This window comes from Leguminivora glycinivorella, chromosome 21 (assembly GCF_023078275.1).
Source record: "Leguminivora glycinivorella isolate SPB_JAAS2020 chromosome 21, LegGlyc_1.1, whole genome shotgun sequence".
NCBI classification, from domain to species: Eukaryota; Metazoa; Arthropoda; class Insecta; order Lepidoptera; family Tortricidae; genus Leguminivora; species Leguminivora glycinivorella.
In genome coordinates, this window is record NC_062991.1 from 3849135 (window position 1) to 3871963 (window position 22829).

General features: G+C 41.0%; 2 protein-coding genes across 3 annotated transcripts in view; one reads left to right on the top strand and one right to left on the bottom strand.

Moving 5' to 3' along the window:
• The window catches only part of LOC125237573 (facilitated trehalose transporter Tret1-like), a 43293-nt gene that overhangs the window by 13487 nt on the left and 6977 nt on the right, over positions 1-22829 (top strand). The gene's annotated exons all lie outside the window — the stretch shown is intronic.
• Positions 12990-15370, bottom strand: LOC125237572 (cytochrome P450 6B2-like). Its single transcript, XM_048144701.1, has 2 exons — positions 13987-15370; positions 12990-13566 (listed from the first exon to the last, which is right to left on the bottom strand). The coding sequence occupies exons 1-2, from the start codon at positions 15353-15355 to the stop codon at positions 13346-13348; spliced, it is 1590 nt and encodes a 529-aa protein (XP_048000658.1). The 5' UTR covers positions 15356-15370; the 3' UTR covers positions 12990-13345.

Sequence of the window (22829 nt, forward strand, 5' to 3'; positions counted from 1 at the left end):
TAGATTCAACCAAAATGGGAGCGCCTAAGAGTGTTAGTGTTTCGCGGGATAATAAGGTGATATTTGGTGTAAGCTGGTTAATGTCATTGATTATAGAGGAGCGGGTATTGGTTGGAATTGTTTCTGAAATAAAAATTTCACATTTGCTGAAGTTGATTGAAAGGCCGATTTCTGAGAAACGGTCGATTATAGTTTTTAAGTCGGCCAATACAGAAGACTTACTACCACCTATTGTCCCGTCGTCTAAATACCAAAAATTTAGGTCCGATGTGAGCTGAGTGATGATGGGGCGGATGGCCAGGCTGAATATTACGGGCCCTAGTGGGTCACCTTGCTGGCATCCCACACAAGAAAGTATTTCACTGTTTTTATACATGAGCTTTGAGGTGGTCCCGTAACATTGCCAAAGGTAGCCATGAATCTCTGGTAAATCTTTTTCAATTTGGGACAGTAGGATACCTCGGTCTATGGAATTAAATGCGTTCCTTACGTCAACCTTGACAAGAATTTCAAAATTTTGGCTCTCTATAAATGTGCGGGTCGCATGAACTGCCGCTTCACAACCTCCTTTAAGCCCAAAGCCCAGCTGGGTAGGTTTAAATTTACTTGTGAGACGGGAATGAAATTCGCGGCAGCAAATTTTGGATGTAAGGCGTCTAAATGTGTTTCCGACAGCAATTGGTCGTATTCCGCCATCTTTTTTTTTGAGCGCGACTAGATTAGCTCCGTATAGTAAAGGAACAATGTCTTGGCAAACTTTACTTAACTTTACTCTACATAAATTCACAAAAAGATCGTCAGATTGTAAAACATAATCAAAATTCATTCTACAAGGATTATTTGACCGTTTGAAAACTGTCTATATTGCGGCGTGTGAACATTATGACTTCATACACATATAGAGAGTAATGCGTCATAATGTTATAATCCTTGAAAAGGTTGATTTTACACCTGCTAATACGCGTATGGCTCGCTTTTGCAGTTTAACCACTCTGTCGGAATGTGTCGAGTTGCCCCACAGAATGATACCGTAGGACATAAGTGAAAAAAATAGGCGTAATATATCTGGAGCAATGCATCACTGGAAACTACTGGCTTAAGTTTGCGCAATGCGAATACAGCACTGCCCACTGCCCAGTCTTTGACACAAGTTGTCTACCTGCTCTTTCCACTTTAGCCCGGCATCAATAGCAAAACCAATATTCTGACGTGTAAAAAATGTTAATTTTTATCAATAAATGTATCTTGTCTTATCTTATCAAGGAACTTGCACGAGTCACAGCGCGGTATCGGAAATCGCGACTGGGGAATGTTAACCTGTGTGAGTAGCCGAATGTGCAAACGCTCACAAAACGCTCACGATAATATCTCTTTCGTGGCTATCTATCTCTATCGCTCTTGCGTATTTGCGAACCGCCAAGGAGTGGAATGCCCTCCCTGCCTGAGTCTGTGTTTCCGCATGAGTACAATCCAGGTCTCTTTAAAGCAAGTCTCTTTAAAGTAAGTAGAGTAAATAGGCTCCACCGGACGAAAAGACGTATCGTAGCTTCCCGAACGCTGCCCAACCGAGTCGGATTCGACGATTAACCTCTTAATTTTTATTAAGCAGAAACGTCTGCTAACGATTCTAACATTTTTATATTAAAGGAAAAAATGGAAAAATTACACAAGATGTAATAGTCTGTCGGTAGATGGCGCTAGACGTCACCCCAAGACGTGTGTACAAAAGGAAAGGCATGGAAAGATTTGCGAAGTCCGGCGTGGCTTCCGTAGCTCAATTGGTAAGAGCATTGCACGGATTGCAAAAATGGTGCGGGTTCAAGTCCCGCCGGAAGCGTAAATTTTTCCATTTTTTCCTTTAATATACTCATACTCATACTCATAATTTATTGATAATATATAATTACATGTCATCTTACGTATCTACTATACAAGTAATTGTTATTACAATTGGCTTATATATAATTAATATTTACTAGTCAGGAATTCATCAAGGCTGTAGAACGACTGCTCAACAAGCCAAGTTTTGAGTTTGTTTTTGAAAATTGTCATAGTAGGTGCATCTGTTATTACCGATGGTAAGTTGTTATACACAGCGGGACCCATAACGTGTATAGTTTTAGCCGTCTTTGCTAGGCTACGGGGCACCGCCGCTAGTTTGTGTCCGTATCGCGTGATGCGGTCGCTTTTATCTCCCCTCTTGGGGTATTTATCTAGATTCTCTCGCGTGTATACGGCAGTTTGCAGTATCAAGAGACCCGGCAACGTAATCATCCCCAGCTTTGTGAAAAGAGGCTTTGCAGACTCGCGCCATGGAACTCGAGAGATTGCTCTTACAGCTCGTTTTTGGAGGCGAAATACACGTTGCCAATCGGCCGCACGTCCCCACAACTCAAGCCCGTACTGAATGATGGACTGTATGCTGGCGAAGTAACAGCTGCGGACTGCCTGAAGAGGAGGACTGGCGTCAGTCTGCTTAGGGCGTAACAAGCTCTTCCCAATTTGCCACACAAGGATTCAGTATGGCTCTCCCATGTTAGGCCCTGATCTATATGGAAACCCAGAAAGGAGGTGCTTTTAACCTGCTCTATGGTACCGCCAGAGAGTCGTACATGAAGCGGACGGCGCTTGCGGCCAGACAAATCAAATTGGATGAAATGCGTTTTGGTTAGGTTTAAAATGAGGCCGTTTTTTCAAACCAGTTCAACATCTGTCCGGCCACTACATTCAGATTGTGTTCTAGTTGATCGATGGTCGGACCGGTTACAATAGCCGCAACGTCGTCCGCGTACATATAGACCTCAGCCCCACTAATTGCTGTAGGCAGGTCGTTCATTAGGACGGAGAACGCCACATTTGACAGGGACGATCCTTGTGGGACGCCGATGGCGGCCGACAGCCCCTGTGAATTTAATGTGCCCCTTAGCCCCGACACGTACTGCATCCTTTTATCCATGAAGTCTAACATGAGGGAAAGCGCAGGTCCTCGAATGCCATAGTGATGGAGCTTCGAAGTAAGTAGTCCATGGTCAACCACGTCGAAGGCTTTCGAGAGGTCGCAGAAGAGTACTGCGACCTCAAGTTTGCCCTCCCGCGCTTCAAGCACGCGACGCACCACCTCGCGAGCCATCATTGTGGTTGATCGTCCCGGTCTGTATGCGTACTGGCGCTCTGATAGGCAATTGTTATCCAGAAGGAACTGGGCTAGACGGCTAGTCAGTCCATTCTCGAAAACCTTTGCCACCGCTGGAATGATGCATATGGGACGATATGAACTTGGATCGTCTTGCTTCCCCTTCCCTTTGTACAGTGGGCTAACTTTTACTTCCTTAAAGGATCTCGGATACTTACCAATTCTCAGGCATTCATTGAACAGCATAGACAGGGGTTGTGCAAGAGAAGTAGCCGAGTGTCGCAAGAGTTCGACCGAAATTCCGTACAGATCTTGGGTGGGTTTATTAGCAATATGCTTTATTATAATTTTGTATACTTCTACTGGTGAGAAGTGTTTGAAGCTTAGTGAGCGATCGGCAGCGGCGCACGCGCGCAATAGATGGCCGAGGGCGTGCGCAGGCTGAGCAGGCGGGGCGCCGCACTGCGTTGCGGCGGATACGAATTGCTCGTTCATGGCATTCAATAGATTTAATTTGCTTGAGTATTGCGTGCCATCTGATTTTTTGATGATATCAGTGTAGTCAACCGCAGAGGTTTTGATTTTATTTGTCTCTATGTTGACTATATTCCACATGGCTTTAATTTTATTTTCGTTATTATTTATTTTGTTCGCGTAGTAGTCTGATTTAATGTTACGCGTGAGTTTGTCATACTTACTGTTAAGGTCGGTAATTTTTTGCACGATATCTGTTTCGCCGGGAAACTTGTCCTTAAGTTGAATTAAGTCAAACAGCAAACGTTTCATATTGTAAATTTCATCCGTAATCCATGTTGTGCTTTTAGAAAATACTGATTTAGTTTTAAATGGAAAGCAGATTTCTATTTTATTCACTATAATGTTGATTATTGCGAATGCGAAGTCATCAATGGTGGTTTTGTTGTTATACAATTCGTTCCAATCTACGCTGGCTACGGCTTGGGCGAAGGCGAGTCTAGAGGCGGCGGTGTAGGTTCGGGCGCGGCGCGTGCGCGCGGGGGACGGAGACATGCACTTGCGCTCAATCGCGATACGGACACCGTAGTGGTCGCTAATATTTGTTACTACTGGAATCGCGGTTATAATGGAGTTATCGCTTACATTTATATATATAAAAATGATTAACCTCTTTCTCGAAATTGGACCTACCTAATTGGATAACTTGTCCTAGGTATATATAATCGTCTACAACTTCGAGTGTAAAGCCTCCAATTGTAGCGGGAACTGGTGCTACATGGGCATTGGACATGATTTTCGTCTTATCCATCTTTATCCTAAGACCAACTCGCATGGAGGCTCTATTGAGGTCATCGAGCATCGTACTCAAGTCCTCCATGGTCTCAGCCAAGACTACTATATCGTCCGCCAATCGAAGGTGAGTGAGGTACTGGCCGTTTATGTTGACACCTAGCCTTCTCCAATCCAGAGTCTTAAAGACATCCTCCAGTGCAGCAGTAAACAGCTTAGGAGATATGACATCTCCTTGCCTGACTCCCTGCTGCAACGGAATGGGCTTCGAGTTCTGGTCTTGGAGTCGGACTGACATAGTGGCGCTCTCGTACAAGCACTTCAGCACTTCGATATAGCGGTAGTCTACTTGGCACCGTTGGAGAGACTGTAGTACAGCCCAGGTTTCGATCGAATCGAAGGCTTTCTCGTAGTCCACTAATGCTAAACAGAGGGGCAGGTTATATTCTTTGGTCTTCTGTATGACCTGACGAAGCGTATGGATGTGGTCTACGGTACTAAAGCCTCTTCGGAAACCGGCTTGTTCGGGAGGCTGGAAGTCATCAAGCTTGCGTGCGAGACGATTCGTAATGGCTCTTGAAAACACGTCTACCTATTCATACTAAAAAAAAGAGCCAGACTAAGACTACCTTTCTGCGGCGTTTCGATTTCGTTTCACGTCGCAGAAATGCCATTCGGCTACGGGTCCTGACTACTGGCTGAAAACAACAGCACGTTTGATTTTTTCACATTTAAAATGAGTCCGTTTGCCGAGAACCATTCGTGGAGTTGGCTACATGCGTTAGCAATCTCAGCAAACAGTACCGTCATGCCTTTGGTAACAGAGGTAGGAAGGTCGTTTACGAACATTAGAAACAGGGTATTTCCAAGGGCAGAGCCTTGTGGTATGCTCAGATTCATATAGATCATCAGATTGAACCTACTACGGCCTTTGTAATAGATTCAGGTCTTTGTTGCTAGTTGCTACCCCCACTTTCGGGGGTTGTGTCACTCACTTCCGTAGGAGCTTACCCTATAATTACTAATCCCTACAAGTGACCCCCGGGTGGTGCTAATCGAGTGACAAATCTTACGGGTGGTAGGCATTACGCCGTGGCTGGTTACCACCCCTCAGACTAAGCCATGGCGCCATAATGGGTAACCGTGTTCCGTCATGAAGTCTGTGGATTGCCTCTGAGGTTTTGCGTCTGAGCAGTAGCTTCTGGCCTTTATACAGTTTTAATACTGGTCATGTGTGCCGCGCCGAGCGTCCAGTTCTGGAGGCTAGCGGGATCCGAAGCACGGTGCACCGCTGGCCGACCGCAGGTAGACATAGACATAGACATAGACATTTTATTAATAATATTATAAATATTAGTAGTAGGGGGCCCAAGTAATGGGAGAGCCACCCGTGAAATGCTGCCACGCCAACTAGCGAAAAATCCTGAAACGGCTCCACCTTGCCGGTTGGCGACCGGATGGGAGGGCCAGGTGGCCATTTCTGGGGGGTTCGGGCGTCCCCGCAGTCTCCGACCTGGAAACTTACGTGTGGCACTCTTGATTTTGTGTTTTTGTTTTGATGGCTGAGTTACCTCGCGCAACTTGTATTTCCTAGTCTATTCGCTCTTCTTCCCTTTCAAACTGCCAAAACATGCATAACAAGTAACAAAACAAGGAAAAGTAGATTTCAACAGCGGTTGCACTCCCTCCCATTCAAAGTGCACCTCTCTAATATTCGAGGCCTGCACTCTAATATCGACGCAGTCCACCACCACCTAGAGACTGACAAACCGCATCTGCTGTTTCTCACCGAAACGCAAATCAGATGTCCAGTCAACACGTACTACCTTGGGTACACTCTGGAGCACAGATTTCTGTCCCGCGCTGGAGTGTGCGTGTTTGCTCGCGATGATGTCTGCCTTAAGCGTCTTAAATATCTTGAGGAATCCAACTTTTCTGTCTTGTGGGTTTGGGTGGATACCGGCGTAGCCCAGATCGTCTACGCATGTATATACCGATCGCATAGCGGAGACTCTGAGACAACAAGGCTGTTCAACTACCTGACTGATGCGGCCGACGAAGCTCGCCAGAGGTACCCTATGGCGGAGTTGGTGGTCGTTGGGGATTTTAACGCGCACCACCAAGAGTGGCTATTCCCGTACCAAACGACTGACCACGCTGAGCGAGAGGCACATAAATTTTCAATCTTGTTTGATCTCTCACAGCTGGTTAGCTGTGCCACTAGAGTGCCTGACGTTGAGTCTCACATTGCCAATTGTTTGGATCTGCTGCTAACAACCAACCCAGACCAATACTCTGTAGTGGTTGATGTTCCACTAGGGACTTCCGACCACTGTCTGGTCAAGGCTGTATCCGTTTATTCCCCACACGATCAGGGCCCTTGCGGTGAAAGACGAGTGTGGAAATACAAGATGGCGGATTGGGATGAGATGCGGCACTTCTTTGCGTCGTATCCTTGGCGCGCCACCTGCTTTTCTTCGGACGACTGTTCGTCCTGCGCTTCCGAAATAGCCGAAGTTATTCACCAGGGTATGGAGTATTTTATTCCCTTCTCTGTCGTTCCCACCGGCTACAAAGCTCGCCCATGGTACAATGCTGACTGTGATCGCGCTGAGAAATCCAAACAGTTTGCTTACAGAAAATGGGCTAACGCTCGTAAGCGTAAGGCACCGAACACTCATGACCTGAAAAAGGACTTCAATAAAGCCGCCAAATCCTATAAGAAGCAACTTCGCAAGGCCAGGTTTGACCATGTTCGTCGTATTGGTGCCAAACTAGCTTCGTATCCTCCGGGAAGTAAGGCGTTTTGGTCCCTGGCGAAGGCGGTCGAGGGAAACTTTTGCCGCCCTTCACTGCCCCCCCTTGTCAAATCTGACGGATCGCTGGCACAAATTACGTCTGAAGAGAAGGCTAACCTGTTTGCTTCTCTTTTTGCCGAGAATTCACGACTAGACCCTGCCGGTAAACTTCCACCCGTGCTTCCCCAAACGGATACATTCACGTGTGATGTTCATATCCATCAAAAGGAAGTTCTCAAAATACTGCGAACTCTGGACGTGAATAAAGCCAGTGGCCCTGACGGAATCCCTGGTATTGTCTTGCGAAACTGTGCAGCCGAGTTGTCTCCAATTTTAACACGCCTGTACCGCCTGTCACTTAAAACTGGTGTAGTACCTACGTGCTGGAAGCTTGCAAACGTGCAACCTATACCCAAAAAAGGTAATCGCTCAGTCAGACCCAGCCAATTACCGACCCATCTCAGTCACCTCCATACTTTACAAGATTATGGAGCGCGTACTGAACAAGCGACTCCTACAGTACCTAGAAGATAACGACCTACTCAGCGACTCTCAGTATGGCTTCCGCGGGGGTCGTTCGACAGGTGACCTTCTGATTCATGCTACTCATCTTTAATGCTGGCGTTCCTCAGGGCTCGGTTCTGTCCGCTACCTTATTTCTGCTACACATTAACGACATGTTGGTCCCAGGTATTTTTGGATATGCCGATGATAGCACTGTAGCGGACAGATATCTCTCCAGCGCGCGGGCTAATAAAGAAGCGGTCCAGTCCTGTCGACGAGCTTTGGTAGATCGTATGAATTCATCACTCAGCGCGGTGTCTGATTGGGGTGATGCTAACCTGGTCAAATTCAACGCTACCAAATCGCAGGCGTGTCTGTTCTCTGCAAAACGGAGTCCTTTTGACCTGACTCTGACTTTCCGGGATGTGTCTGTGCCGATATCTAACCACCTTCAGCTACTTGGCATGAGTATCTCGCCTAACCTGGGCTTTGGGGCGTATATAGAATCTCTTGCTAAATCTGCAGCCAGTCGATTGGGCATCCTTTCCAGGGTCAAGCGGTTCTTCTCACCGGGACAGCTTCTCCAGCTTTACATAGCTCAAGTCCGATCTTGTATGGAGTACTGCAGTCACCTTTGGGATGGGTCCGCCAAATATTAGCTGGCCGCTTTAGATTCCATTGACAAACATGCTAGGAAGCTTATTGGTGATACGAGACTAACTGATTCTAGACTGCAGAGCCTTGTACATCGTAGGAAGGTGGCATGCTTATCGGTTTTCTACAGGATACATTTTGGGGAGTGTGCGATGGACTTACATAATCTAATCCCCCCGTCTCCTTTCTGTCAACGCGGGACTAGGCGCGGACTTGCATTTCACCCTTACGTCGTTTCCTTGCCAATGATTCGCACTAAACGATTTGCATCTAGCTTTATCATGCGAACGGCTAAGGAGTGGAACTCACTTCCTGCATGTCTATTTCCAACCCACTATAATTTGGATCTTTTTAAATCAAGAGTGAATAGACATTTTTTGGGTAAACATGCTTCATCCTAGACTGCATCGGCACTTTCCATCAGGTGAGATTGTGGTCAAATGGTTTACCTGTTCCTCATAAAAAAAAAAAACTTCAGGGTTCATTCTCCTTGATATCGTCTCCGGCACGTGGATCAATAAATCTTGTTAATTTATTATCAGGCTCCTAATTCCTTACAGATTATATTCTTATGCCTTATATATTAGATTATTATTTAATCTTTGTTTATGTCGTTTCTAACATATCAACTCACGTGTTTTTGGCGTCATCCATATATTACGTCACAGTGTAAGGGGGAGGGGGGGGTCATACTAAATGTGACAAGCCCTGTTAAAGGGATACAAAAAAGCGTGACATAGGGGGGGGGGGGGGGTCCAAAAACCTGAAATTTGGTGTGACGTAATATGTGGATGATCAATTGCATGGGATCTAATCCAATTGGTAGGTAGCTACCCTCCCCGGTTTCCCATGTCTATATATCTACTTATAAACTTCATCTTGGATCACTCTATTGTTTGAAAACACTGTATCAGAATCCGTTGTGTAGATATAATAATAAGTTTTTTGCAAAAATTTAATTTATGGCACAAGCTTTTATCACCGACTGTATTTATCTTTCAACTGTCATCTATATTGATCTCCGAGACGTTTCTGAAAACTTCTCACTTGATGGGGATACGACGTTTCATGACAGAGTTCCTATGACATCCTTTTTGCTCCATCAGCAGATCAGCTCTGTGATACCATAATATTGCATTGTCACGTGATTTACATGTGTGCAAAATTTCAGCTCAATCGGAAACCGGGAAGTGGATCATATTTAGTTTCTACGTTGCAATTGAATGTGTGTGTTGCTGTTGACGCATAATCTTCTGCCTTCCTTTTGACTTCCTGATACGACACAACGTTGATTTTTTCCTTTATTTGGGTCATATACGCTCACCTTGGTCTCCCCCTTTGCCTTCTTGCCTCAATTCTTCCTTCTAGTATGTTTTTAATGAATTCGTCGTGTCGTATCAGGTGCCCAAGCATTTTCCCTCTTCTGTTATCTATAGTTCTCAGCAAACTTCTTTTTTCTTTTATTATATTTAAAACCTCTTCGTTAGTTTTCATTTGAGTCCAACTGATCCTTGCCATTCGACGCCAGCACCACATCTCAAAAGCCTCCAGCCTCATCCTATCACGCTGTGTCATTGACCACGTTTCGCTACCGTATACTCGTATAGTGCTATGCTCCAGATGTACACTTTTATAAGCCTTTTGCGGATATTGTTAGATATTTTGGCTTTAAATAAAAGCCAGCAAAAGGGAGTGTACAAGTTTCTAATGGGGTGGCAACGCGCATGTGACACTGTTTGAGTTGCAGGCGTCCATAGGTTATGGTGACCGCTTTACATCAGGCGGACCGTATACTTGTTTGCCACCGACGTAGCATAAAAAAAAAAAAAAAAAATAGGCACTTCTTTCCGTTAAAGGCTTTTTTTCGCCATTGCTATTCTAGCTATAATGTCTTGTGTACATCTGGAGTCACTAGTGACTATGCTTCCCAAATATGTATTTAATAGACATTACTACAGAGGCCGGGACAAATGGGATTGCCGGCCGAAGACATATAGATATGAGGATAGGTCTGAGGCGGGCAATACCATTTCCCGCCGAGGTATGTATAGTGCTTTTCTCAAACATGGTATGAAATAAATAAAGTCTACTGAAAATAATAACTTTGGATGGCTGTATCTCCTAAACGGTGCGTCGTAGCGCAAAAATAATTGAATTTTTGTTCCCCTTTAATATATGCCCAGTATACGCCTATAAAAAAACCAAAAAATTAAAAAAAAGAACGAAAAAAATTTTTTTTTGTATCAAAACGCACCCAAAATCAAATATTGTCTAGGGCCCGTACCAGTTGCAGTCGGCACGTCTATAAAGCCCCTTATAGTTTTTTTTTAATTGGCTAAATACCTGGATGTTATGTCACAATTATCTGTGTTTGGAAATTAAAAAAGAAGACTTTGCCGGCCTTGGCCTGCAATGTTTGTATGAAATTCCATTATCTATCAATCGTCCTAGCCGCACCTGCAACGTCATACTTCGCTGCCAATTATAAGGCACATAACATCAATATTTCATACCATGTTTGAGAAAATGTTTTTACCTGTTCTATAATACTATCATTTAATATAATTGGTCTTTGTCTTTCAAGTTTTTTAATATGTTTTGAAGCTACAAGTACCTACTTTAGTTTTTTTAATGTTTATTTTCAGTTCAAACTCATGAAACACTGTATTCATTTCATTCAGTAATTCTTCTTACTGCTCAGATGTGTGTGCCATTGCAGCAATATCGTCAGAAAAACGTATGCTTAATATAATGCTTAAACATTTATTATTGAGCAAATGTAAAACAACAGTTTCCAGTGATTTGTTTTCTCTATATAGTGATTTGTTTATTCAATATAATATTTTTATTTGTGATATGATACCTCTAGCTACCTGCTATCAAATGAACCACCTGTGGGTTCTATCATCGGACCGGTCCACTCATGACAATTCTTTTTTTACAATTTTTAATAATTCACCCGACCCGTGCGCTAGTACTTACATAATAATATGAAAAACGAAGATCGCCCAAACAGACGATGGGCTGACGATGTAACCCAGGCAGCAGGGAAACAGTGGATGACGCTAGCCCTAGGGACACCTGGAAAGAGATGGAGAAGGCCTTCACCCAATGAGGGGTTCATCAGAAGAAGAACAGACAAGAACACAAGACATGTAAAAAAAAAAAAAGATGAATAAATGGCTTTTTTATTTTTATTTTATTTTTAATATGAAAATAGTATTGTATATTTTCAAGTGTAAACTTGAATGGAAAATATTTCATTAAAATTGTATATTTTGTCGACTGCTATAAGTTTCCTTGATTGGACCATTGCTCTTCATTTCCTAAGTCTGTTGATGGCAACTTTGTGTCCAATGAAGGCGACAGCCTATGAAAACCTTTTCACGATTTTTCTATAAATTTATTATACTTTTTTTTATTGTGAATAAAGTAATTCATACTTAAATATATGACAATAATTAAAACTTATCAAACTAGTTTTATTTTTAGACATAAACTCTTATAGAGCAGTGAAGTTAAGTGGTCCAATGATCGCAATCTTCCCCTATATAATTTTTTGTATACATCAATACTAATGGGTAATATATGTCCTATAATATTTATTTATTTATTTATCAAGAAATATGGCAAAGTTTGTTTCGTATTGAACAGAGTACCTAAATGCATCGTAATGCATAAACAACGTAAGTAAATATATTTTTTTTGTATACTATCAGCTGACGACATGTCGGCAATCGCATCTAATTACCACTATCTTCTTCAAAACAATCATTATTTGAAGGTGTGGCAATTATAGCTACGGCTAAATCTAGAAAACATATCTAAAAACATCTAGAAAAATTAAAATTTTGAAGAAGCCCCCGACCGCGACATATTGGATCGATTTTTTATGAAACATGGCTGAGAACACTCCCGAAGTCCCGACTAACTCAGCTTTCAAACAAAAAAAAAACGAAATCGAAATTGATTCATCCGTTCGGGAGCTACGATGCCACAGACGGACACACACACAGACAGATAGACAGACAGAAAGACAGACAGACGAACAGACAGACAGACGTAATGCGTCGGGGGTTAAAAAGGCGGATACGACATCAACGGGAGAAAAGGAGGATTTATTGCAAAGTGGCATTGAAACCTGAGCAGTTTCATGAGCTCTGTCTACTTATTTTGGTAATACAGGCGTGATGTATGTATATGTGTAAAATATCTGTTTACCAGTTTCTATATTTAAACCCCGACGCAAAAACGACGGGGTGTTATAAGTTTGACGTGTCTGTCTGTCTGTCTGTTTGTCTGTCTGTCTGAAGTTCTGAACCGATTTCGATTTAGTTTTTTTTGTTTGAAAGCTGAGTTAGTCGGGAGTGTTCTTAGCCATGTTTTATAAAATTGGTCCATATGTCGCCGTCGAGGTTTTTCTCAAAATTTTAATTTTGTGGTTAGGTTATCTATACAAGTTATTCTGAAACTGAGCGTCGAGCTACGCTAAATATTTTTGTTAAAACAAATCCACATTTTTAAAAACTGAAAACATGATTTTCGAAGTTTAATTTGAATTCTGAAGACTTAAAAGTTGGGTAAAATTTCAATAAAATTTCCAAAAAAAACAACTTCTAAAATGTAAACACTGGTTTAGTCATAAAATATTTTAATATACTCTTAATTCAACAACTTATAAATAAAATAGAAGATCCATACATTTTCCCTGATTTTTGTCAAAATTAATATAGTACAACTTTATGAGGTTTTACGCTAACTACGAGTGAGTTAATCTCAGTATACCTGCTTCAATCCTTATAAAATTAATAAACATGCACACTAGAACGGACTTTTAGAACGGACCATACTTTTCTCTAACTCATACATCTCACAGCCATGTCAAATTAACAATAGCACACACTGAAAACTCACTCCCTTCTTTCCACACATTGCCAACGGCAAAATTCAAGCGCAGAACATAGTATATAAGTACAGCGCCATCTATCGACTATAATGATCGCGCGGGAAACTCTTCGATCAACAACGGCACAGTCTGGAAGTTCTTTCTCTCCTTGAAGATGAGCGGTAGACCACCAACCACTCCTTGCGTGAGGTTGGATTTCGGATCTATTCTAGGTTTCCTAGTGGAGTTAGGAGCTGGTTCTACGGTGAACCTGGACAAGATGGCTGCCAAGCCAGCCAGGGACTGCATAATGCCGAGACGTTCGCCTAAAAAAAAAAGAACTTTGTTAGAGTCTTGTTTAGGAAGTTTTATTTTCTGGACCAAACTGACGAAGGAAAAAGTGATAAAACTGACGAAGCCTGTGGTTGAAACCGAATTATTTTTTTCTAGGGTTTGGTACTTGATTTTTCATTAATAATGCATTCAACACCGGTTCATGCTATCTTTTAATAGTTTAGCGAATAAATATTTAAAATATTAAGCGATCATTCGTTTTTTACGTAAGGTGCTAATAATTTTTAAGTTGAAATAAATTAAATTAGGATATGTATCATAAGATTGACTCAAGAAAATACTGCGCCGAATGTGAAAATTAAAAAAGACACTTCAAAAATAAATAAGTAAATTAGGTATAACACCAAAATAATAAGTTGAGAAAATAGGTAATAAAATATTTTTTAACTTACCAGCACAGATTCGCGGTCCAGTGCCAAAAGGCAAATATATGTATTTTGTTCTTGTTTCATTAAACTCGTCCGGGCTGAACCTTTCTGGTCTGAATTCCTCAGGTTTGTCCCAGTACAACGGGTCGTTGTGCAACGCCTGCACTGATATCCTCACCCTCACTCCTTCATCAATGGTCAAACCTAACTCCTCGAAGGTGTATTTCTTTTTACACGTCCTCCCAATATGTCCCACAGGCGGCTGCATACGCAAACCCTCCTTGAAAGTCCACTCCAAATACTGCATCTCTTTTATAGCGTCCCAACTAAGTTTGTTCTCATTCTTAGCCAGCACCATGTCAATTTCTTGCTGGACTTTCTTCTGTATATCTGGGTTATATGCCAGAGCGTGCAGAGTAAAGCTGGTGGAGTTAGCAGAGGTTTCATAACCAGCTCCGAAGAACATGAACACATTAGCAGCCATCAGCATATCGTCTAATTCCATTGATACTCGCTCTGGTGTGCCATCTGGTTTCTGTCTCTCCATAGACTCGACCTCGATTTTCCCCTTCCTTTTCATCTCAAGCAACATATCTACAAAATCATTTCTCCCTGACGGCGTATTATTTCTCATTTTCTGAATCTCTCGCACCAGGTGAAGTAGATACTTTTCACACTGACCGAAATATTTAAGGAACGGGAATTTTCCGGGGAATAGTTCTTTTATCATGTATATGATGGTTTCTCTAGCTCCGATGTGAAATATTTGTTCTCCAAGTTTTCGGAACGGGGAGTTGTCATCGTTGAGGGCGGTGGCGTCGATTCCCAGGCCGCAGGCGCCGATGAAGTCCATGGTGAAGCGATCCATGAGGTCTCTCGCGTCGATGGCGGCGCCGGACTCCACGAGCCCCAGGGTCCGCTCCTGCAGCCTTTCAGCTCGCTCCACGATCAGAGGAAACATAGCCTTCAGCTTTGCTATTGTGAACGCTGGAGAACAACCCTGCCTCAACAACTTCCACAGGTCACCCTCTGCAACCAACATGTTTCTCCTCAAAGGCTCGACCTGGTCTCCGCTTTCGCATCCAAGGTGCGATCTGGCGTAGAAATATTGGAAATCGGACGTAAAAACACTTTTTATTACATCAGGATCCCTGATCACCAGCTCGGGACGGATCAGTCTGTAGAAACCGACGACTTTCTCGTTGGGGTACCTCCAGTACACATCTTCGATGACTTGGGACATGCTTTTCCTGGCGAACACTTGGTCCGCATTGTTGCCGAGTCCTGGTACTGGAGGGTCATGTTTCACTCCCCTGTTTCTCCAGTAGGAGAAGGTTCTCGTACTGTACCAGTACACGAAAGTAATGATAGCACCAAGAATTAAGAAAATCATTATGATTCCAGCTTATAGTAATAAATGAAAATTAAAACAGCGGCTAGTCTTTTATATAAATATTGGATAGTCCATTAATCACTGATATCGATCTAAATATTGATAAGTATTCCAACACATTTAGACTATCCTGTACAAACCCAATATATTTATACAGAAAAGTGAATTTAATCTAGATAAATAATAGATGGTTATCGTGGATTTTTAACACGCTTTTATTAGGTCGTCGTGTATGTAACTATGTATGTAATGGAATCTAAAGAAGCTAATTTAACCATCTTCCAGGAGTCGTAGCGTAATGAAAATTGGCAGCTATATGTAGTTCCGATGACAATACAATAATATGGTACTGTTGAGCTGATCTGATGATGGAGTCGGAAGATATGAACTGGAACTACATGATGGAACATCGTATCATAGCTGTTTTTGGGTTTCTTAGAAAAATCTTGTAATGAACTTTGACTACAATTAGGTTTCAAGGTCTGATGATGAAGCCGAAAGATATGAACTGGAACTACATGATGGAACATCGTATCATAGCTGTTTTTGGGTTTCTTAGAAAAGTCTTGTAATGAACTTTGACTACGATTAGGTTTCAAGGTCTGATGATGGAGCCGGAAGATATGAACTGGAACTACATGATGGAACATCGTATCATAGCTGTTTTTGGGTTTCTTAGGAAAGTCTTGTAATGAACTTTGACTACAATTAGGTTTCAAGGTCTGATGATGGAGCCGGAAGATATGAACTGGAACTACATGATGGAACATCGTATCATAGCTGTTTTTGGGCTTCTTAGTAAAGTCTTGTAATGAACTTTGACTACGATTAGGTTTCAAGGTCTGATGATGGAGCCGGAAGATATGAACTGGAACTACATGATGGAACATCGTATCATAGCTGTTTTTGGGCTTCTTAGAAATGTCTTGTAATGAACTATGACTACGATTAGGTTTCAAGGCCTGATGATGGTGTCGGAAGATAAGAACAGAAAAAAGGGGGGGAGGGGCTCGAGGGGGGAAGCATGAAAGAAAGATCAACGTAGTATTTAAAATAAGTTATGTAAGCGTTTTCTTGTGACCTTTCAGAGCAAACAAAGGGGGGGGGGCGAAGCCCCCCGCATAAAAGAAAGATCAACGTTGTTTTTAAAATAAGTTGGGTTAAGGTTTTCTTGTGATCCTTAAGAGTAACGAAAAGGGGGGCTCGGGGGCAAGCCCCCGCATAAAAGAAAGATTAACGTAGTATTTAAAATAAGTTGGGTTAGCGTTTTCTTGTGACCTTTCAGAGCAAACAAAGGGGGCTCGGGGCGAAGCCCCCGCATGAAAGAAAGATCAACGTAGTATTTAGAATAAGTTGGGTTAGCGTTTTTTGTGACCTTTAAGAGCAAACAAAGGGGGGCTCGGGGGCCGAAGCCCCCCGCATGAAAGAAAGATCAACGTTGTATTTAAGATAAGTTGGGTTAGCGTTTTCTTGTGACCTTTAAGAGCAAACAAAGGGGTGGCTCGCGGTTTAGGGTTTTCCCCTTAAGAGTAAAGAAAGATTAACGAAGATATTTTTAAAATAAGTTTGGTTAGCGTTTTCTTGTGACCTTTCAGAGCAAACAAAGGGGGCTCGGGGGCGAAGCCCTCCCACATAAAATAAAGATCAACGTTGTATTTAAAATAAGTTGGGTTAGCGTTTTCTTGTGACGTTTAAGAGCAAACAAAGGGGGCTCGGGGGCAAGCCCCCGCATGAAAGAAAGATCAACGTTGTATTTAAAATAAGTTGGTTTAGGTTTTCTTGTGACCTTTCAGAGCAAACAAAGGGGGGCTCGGGGGGCGAAGCCCCCCGCATGAAAGAAAAATCAACGTAGTATTTAAGATAAGTTGGGTAGCGTTTTCTTGTGACCTTTAAGAGCCAACAAAGGGGGGCTCGGGGGGCGAAGCCCCCCGCATAAAAGAAAGATTAACGTAGTATTTAAAATAAGTTGGGTTAGCGTTTTCTTGTGACCTTTAAGAGCAAACAAAGGGGGGCTCGAGGGGTGAAGCCCCCGCATAAAAGAAAGTTCAACGTTGTATTTAAAATAAGTTGGGTTAGCGTTTTCTTGTGACCTTTAAGAGCAAACAAAAGTATTTAAGATAAGATCAACGTAGTATTTAAAATAAGTTGGGTTAGGTTTTCTTGTGACCTTTAAGAGCAAATAAAGGGGGGCTCGGGGGCGAAGCCCCCTCATAAAAGAAAGATCAACGTAGTATTTAAAATAAGTTGGGTTAGGGTTTTCTTGTGACCCTTAAGAGTAACGAAAGGGGGGGGGGGGGCACGGGGGGCGAAGCTCCCCCGCATAAAAGAAAGATCAACGTAGTATTTAAAATAAGTTGGGTTAGCGTTTTCTTGTGACCTTTAAGAGTAAACAAAGGGGGCCTCGGGAGGCAAAGCCCCCCCGCATAAAAGAAAGATTAACGTAGTATTTAAAATAAGTTGGGTTAGCGTTTTCTTGTGACCTTTAAGAGCAAACAAATGGGGGCTCGGGGGGCGAAGCCCCCCGCATAAAAGAAAGATCAACGTTGTATTTAAAATAAGTTGGGTAATGGTTTTCCTGTGACCCTTAAGAGCAAATAAAGGGGGGCTCGGCAAAAAAGAAAGACTTTAATTTTGTTTGAATTAGTTGAAATGTGACAATATTTTCTAATCGAGTCAAACAAAATCCCACTAGCTGAGAGCTTCAAAACAATGTATGGCGAAAGTATGTCTCTCTAATGTCTTCAAAAAGTCCGCGATGGCACATGTCTATATTGTCTATCTTTTACGGATAACTAAATAAATAAATAAATAAATAAATAAATATTATAGGACATTCTTACACAGATTGACTGAGGCCCACGGTAAGCTCAAGAAGGCTTGTGTTGTGGGTACTCAGACAACGATATATATAATATATAAATACTTATATACATAGAAAACATCCATGACTCAGGAACAAATATCTGTGCTCATCACACTAATAAATGCCCTTACCGGGATTCGAACCCGGGACCGCGGCGTAGCAGGCAGGGTCACTACCGACTGCGCCAGACCGGTCGTCAAAGACTTACTAGGTATAAACATTTTTATGATAATACCGTAATGAGAAGGTAGCCGCTAGTTATTATTAAGTAGCAATTAGCAATAAGTACACGTTAAGCCACAAATGGCATGTAGAATCCGCCTACTTGAAATAAATTTATGTATAAATGTTAAAAGTATTTCATTATTAATGACTAAAAAGTATAAAATAAATTAATAGTTTAAAAAACACTATAAAACACGCTTTTATAAATGCACGTAAAAGCCAAAAATAAATTATGGATCGTTCAAGTTGTCTCTATTTGTTAGCTGAAGTTTAAAAACTATGTGCTTTTAATTATAATATTTGATTGTAAAAGCGTGGGGCGCTGGAACAGGAAAGACTTTCTTGTAAACAAATACTAATCCGAACTTCCTGGCGAATGAAGTTGTTTAAGAACATAACGTTTACATATGCCGCCTAAGGGCTACCAAAGAGAACCAAAGATATCTCGTCCACGAACAAGAACTCTGCATCCTGTCACTGTAGACACTTTCCCCTTTTGTACTTTGATTACCGGAAAAAAGCGGCGTTCTAGGTGTCGGTGACTGTCGACTCTCCTCGCTACTAGCGCATATTTTGTCTGAGTTCGACAAACTGGTACCTACTTTGAACACTGACTATTAATTGATTTGACTGTTTAATGTAGGTAGAACCTACTAGTCATGCTGCAACTCCAGTTAGCGCGTCAATCTGTGTAACCTCCTTCGCGTAACATAGCATAATTTGATTTATCAGCAAGTTATACAAAAAGTCTTCCCTGTTCCAGCGCCCCACGCTTTTACAATCAAATATTATAATTAAAAGCACATAGTTTTTAAACTTCAGCTCACAAATAGAGACAACTTGAACGATCCATAATTTATTTTTGGCTTTTACGTGCATTTATAAAAGCGTGTTTTATAGTGTTTTTTAAACTAATAATTTATTAATTAGAAAAGCGTCTAAGCAGATGGCTCGTCGCGATTTGATTATGAAATACGTCACTTCCTTTAATTTATATTTTACTGAACCAGGATGTCCAGGTTATTTAAAACTTAGCGTGTATTTATTTTTGGTCTTGACTAAGTGGGTGTCGTAGAAGTCGACTGTGGGATATGGGTTAAATTGTGGCGTAGGCGAGAGGCTGGCAACCTGTCACTGCAATGTCACAATTTGGATTTCTTTCAACACCTTTTTGCCAAGAGTGGCATTGAAACTTAGTTGTTCATGTGCTCTGCCTACCCCTTTATGGGATACAGGCGTGATTATATGTATGTATGTATGTATGTCTTGACTTAAAATTAGAAACAAAATACAATATTACACCTAAATATGGTAAGTTTGAGGTTCTATTGCCAAATACATCTTATATATATATATATATATATGTAGGTATATGTTTGTTGCAGTTATACATGTTTCACTTAACACTAAAAACCTGAAAACACTTTGTTCAGAATCGAGAGTAGAATCGATTGAGCTATATCTTGATGGGGGTAATATTTTTATTTAAATTAGTATTATTAGTTATTTTTTACGTGCCCATTCTATTGTACTCGTAATACAACATTGTGTATATCGCATTGCTAGAGGTTGTTTACCTTTTTTCAGTATTTAGGGGTATTAATACTGGCCGGTTACTTGGACGATTATTTTTTCCGCTACTAGTTTGACGTTGTTTGTCAGTTCAATCTTAATGTTTATCATAAGTCATAACAAATTGAACTCGTACCTAATTACAACCTTGTCATTTTGAATATTGAGTTTATTTGCTTACTGCGATTACCTGTCCAATTTGAAGTTTACTGTGACAAGCTTTAAAGTGTTTTACAGTGACATCTTAGCTGTCTATCGGTAAACCTTATGTCGTTGCAGTAACGTACACAAATAAATAGTCTTATGGTTTATGATGGTAGTTAGCAATTATTTTATTGAGTGTAGAGCTAAAAGTCAAGTAGAGCTGTACAGAAAATTAAAAATTCAATTAAAAAAAAAAGTAACGATCAGATTAAAAGATGAATACTCTAGATGAGTTTAAAAAATAAAAATCAGTTGAGGTGTCTGAGGTTTTGAGTGATACCGGAAACACCGTGTATATTAAATGATTATTTTCACTTTATTCTTCCAGCTCTTCAAGAACATCTAAAAAGGCATCCTCACTTAACTAGTCGAGTCGAGCCTTTCTACATATTTATCTATCTATTTTCCAGACCGATTTAAAAAAAAATCTCTACTTGCCATAAATTCCATAATCATAATTATTTTTAGCAAAAATAACCTATGTTCTCAGACAAAAAAAGATGTTGCAACTCATACGAAAAAATCCGAACTCAAAAACCTAACAGTAACAATGATAACAAAAGGTAAACAGCTTTTTATGAATAAAAACCTTTTCAATGTCAAAAATAATAATGTAGATCAAAATATCTCTAAAGGTAAGGATACTTTGTGATCAGACAGACACGCAAGTAACTAATCGAATAATCTATAGACGCAGGTGTGTGACCTGACCAAAGATGCTATAAGGTGTTTGACTGATAAGTCATATACATGACGACCGGTCAGGACTGGCGGATCCTGTCTGTTTTGCTGTTGATCCTGGGATCGAATCCCGGTAAGAGCATGTATTTGTATGAGAAGCAAAAAATATAGGTTTCAGAGGAATTTCCTCCCGCGGACGCTCCGGCTGTGAGCTCCCTGCCGAGTTATTCCCGATGAATGTCACTATGGGGTTCTTCAAAAAAGGAGTGTACAAGTTTCTAATGGGTCGGAAACGCGCACGTGAGTTGCAGGCGTCCATAGGTTACGGTGACCGCTTTCCATCAGGTGGCCCGTATACTTATTTTCCAACGACGTAGTATAAAAAACCGGCCAAGAGCGTGTCGGGCCACGCTCAGTGTAGGATTCCGTAGTTTTCCGTATTTTTCTCAAAAACTACTGAACCTATCAAGTTCAAAATAATTTTCCTAGAAAGTCTTTATAAAGTTCTACTTTTGTGATTTTTTTCATATTTTTTAAACGTATGGTTCAAAAGTTAGAGGGGAGGGACGCACTTTTTTTTCCTTTATGAGCGATTATTTCCGAAAATATAAATATTATCAAAAAACGATCTTACCAAACCCTTATTCATTTTTAAATACCTATCCAACAATATATCACACGTTAGGGTAGGAATGAAAAAAAAATTCAGGCCCCACTTTACATGTAGGGGGGGTACCCTAATAAAACATTTTTTTCCACTTTTTATTTTTGCACTTTGTCGGCGTGATTGATATACATATTAGTACCAAATTTCAGCTTTCTTGTGCTAACGGTTACTGAGATTATCCGCGGACGGACGGACGGACGGACGGACGGACGGACGGACGGACGGACAGACAGACATGGCGAAACTATAAGGGTTCCTAGTTGACTACGGAACCCTAAAAAAGCTCGGCAAAGTCGAAGGCCGACGCTCCAGGGGTGGAATACAGCTAAGGTGGGCTGGTCACGATCCTCAGCCATGAGGAAACGGCTGAGAAGAAGAAACATTATTTACACGGCTGAACCGTGTATAATTTGCATAGGTTTACGGTCTGCACGGTCATATGATACTTTCAAATCCGGAAAAACTAATAATTATCAGTTATGATTCGAATTTCGCACAAGAAATGATTGTTTCCTGTAGTATTTGACATAAGAAACCATTTTTTATACATTTTGGGTATTAAAAGTGTATGGTGGCTACGTATTTTCGATTAAAAATGTGTGTAACATTTTTTTAACTTTGGCCACCGAAAACGTTGTCAGACGTGTAGTGACGTCATAGAACCTAACTTAGCTTAAGGCTGCTTTCAAAAAAAACGTCAAAAGAATGTAAAATTGATAGTTTTAGTCGGTGAAATACTACACTTTCCGTTATCCAATAGATTTATTTAATTCAAGTTCCAGTTAGAGCATCTTATTATCTTGATTTTTATAAGACTGGATTTTTGAAAACTAACTCACTAAATTAATTATGAATTTTTCTCTAATGCACGTTTAGAAAAACGTACGTATAGAGCTGAATCAGTCGATCTTATTTGTAAAATTTGGACAATTTTGAATATTAAAACGGGTAAATTTATAATTCGTATATCCTGTACCACAATCATTTCAGACTAGATTTTTATTTTAAGTTTTTGAAAAAGAGTAAACTAGCCTAAGGCGAATTCAATTTTTTCAGAAATTACCTAAAATTAAGTGACAATTTCATTGAAAATCTACATCACATCGAAGTAAGTTTTGCACTAAATTAATCTGCAACGTTTACTTAAATTGCTGTTATACCTTAGTGATTATAAATTGCTATTATTGATTTTTGCCAATTTTTTGAAAACGAGCCTTCACCGGTACAATTATTACCACTTTTGGACATTTTCTCATATTTTG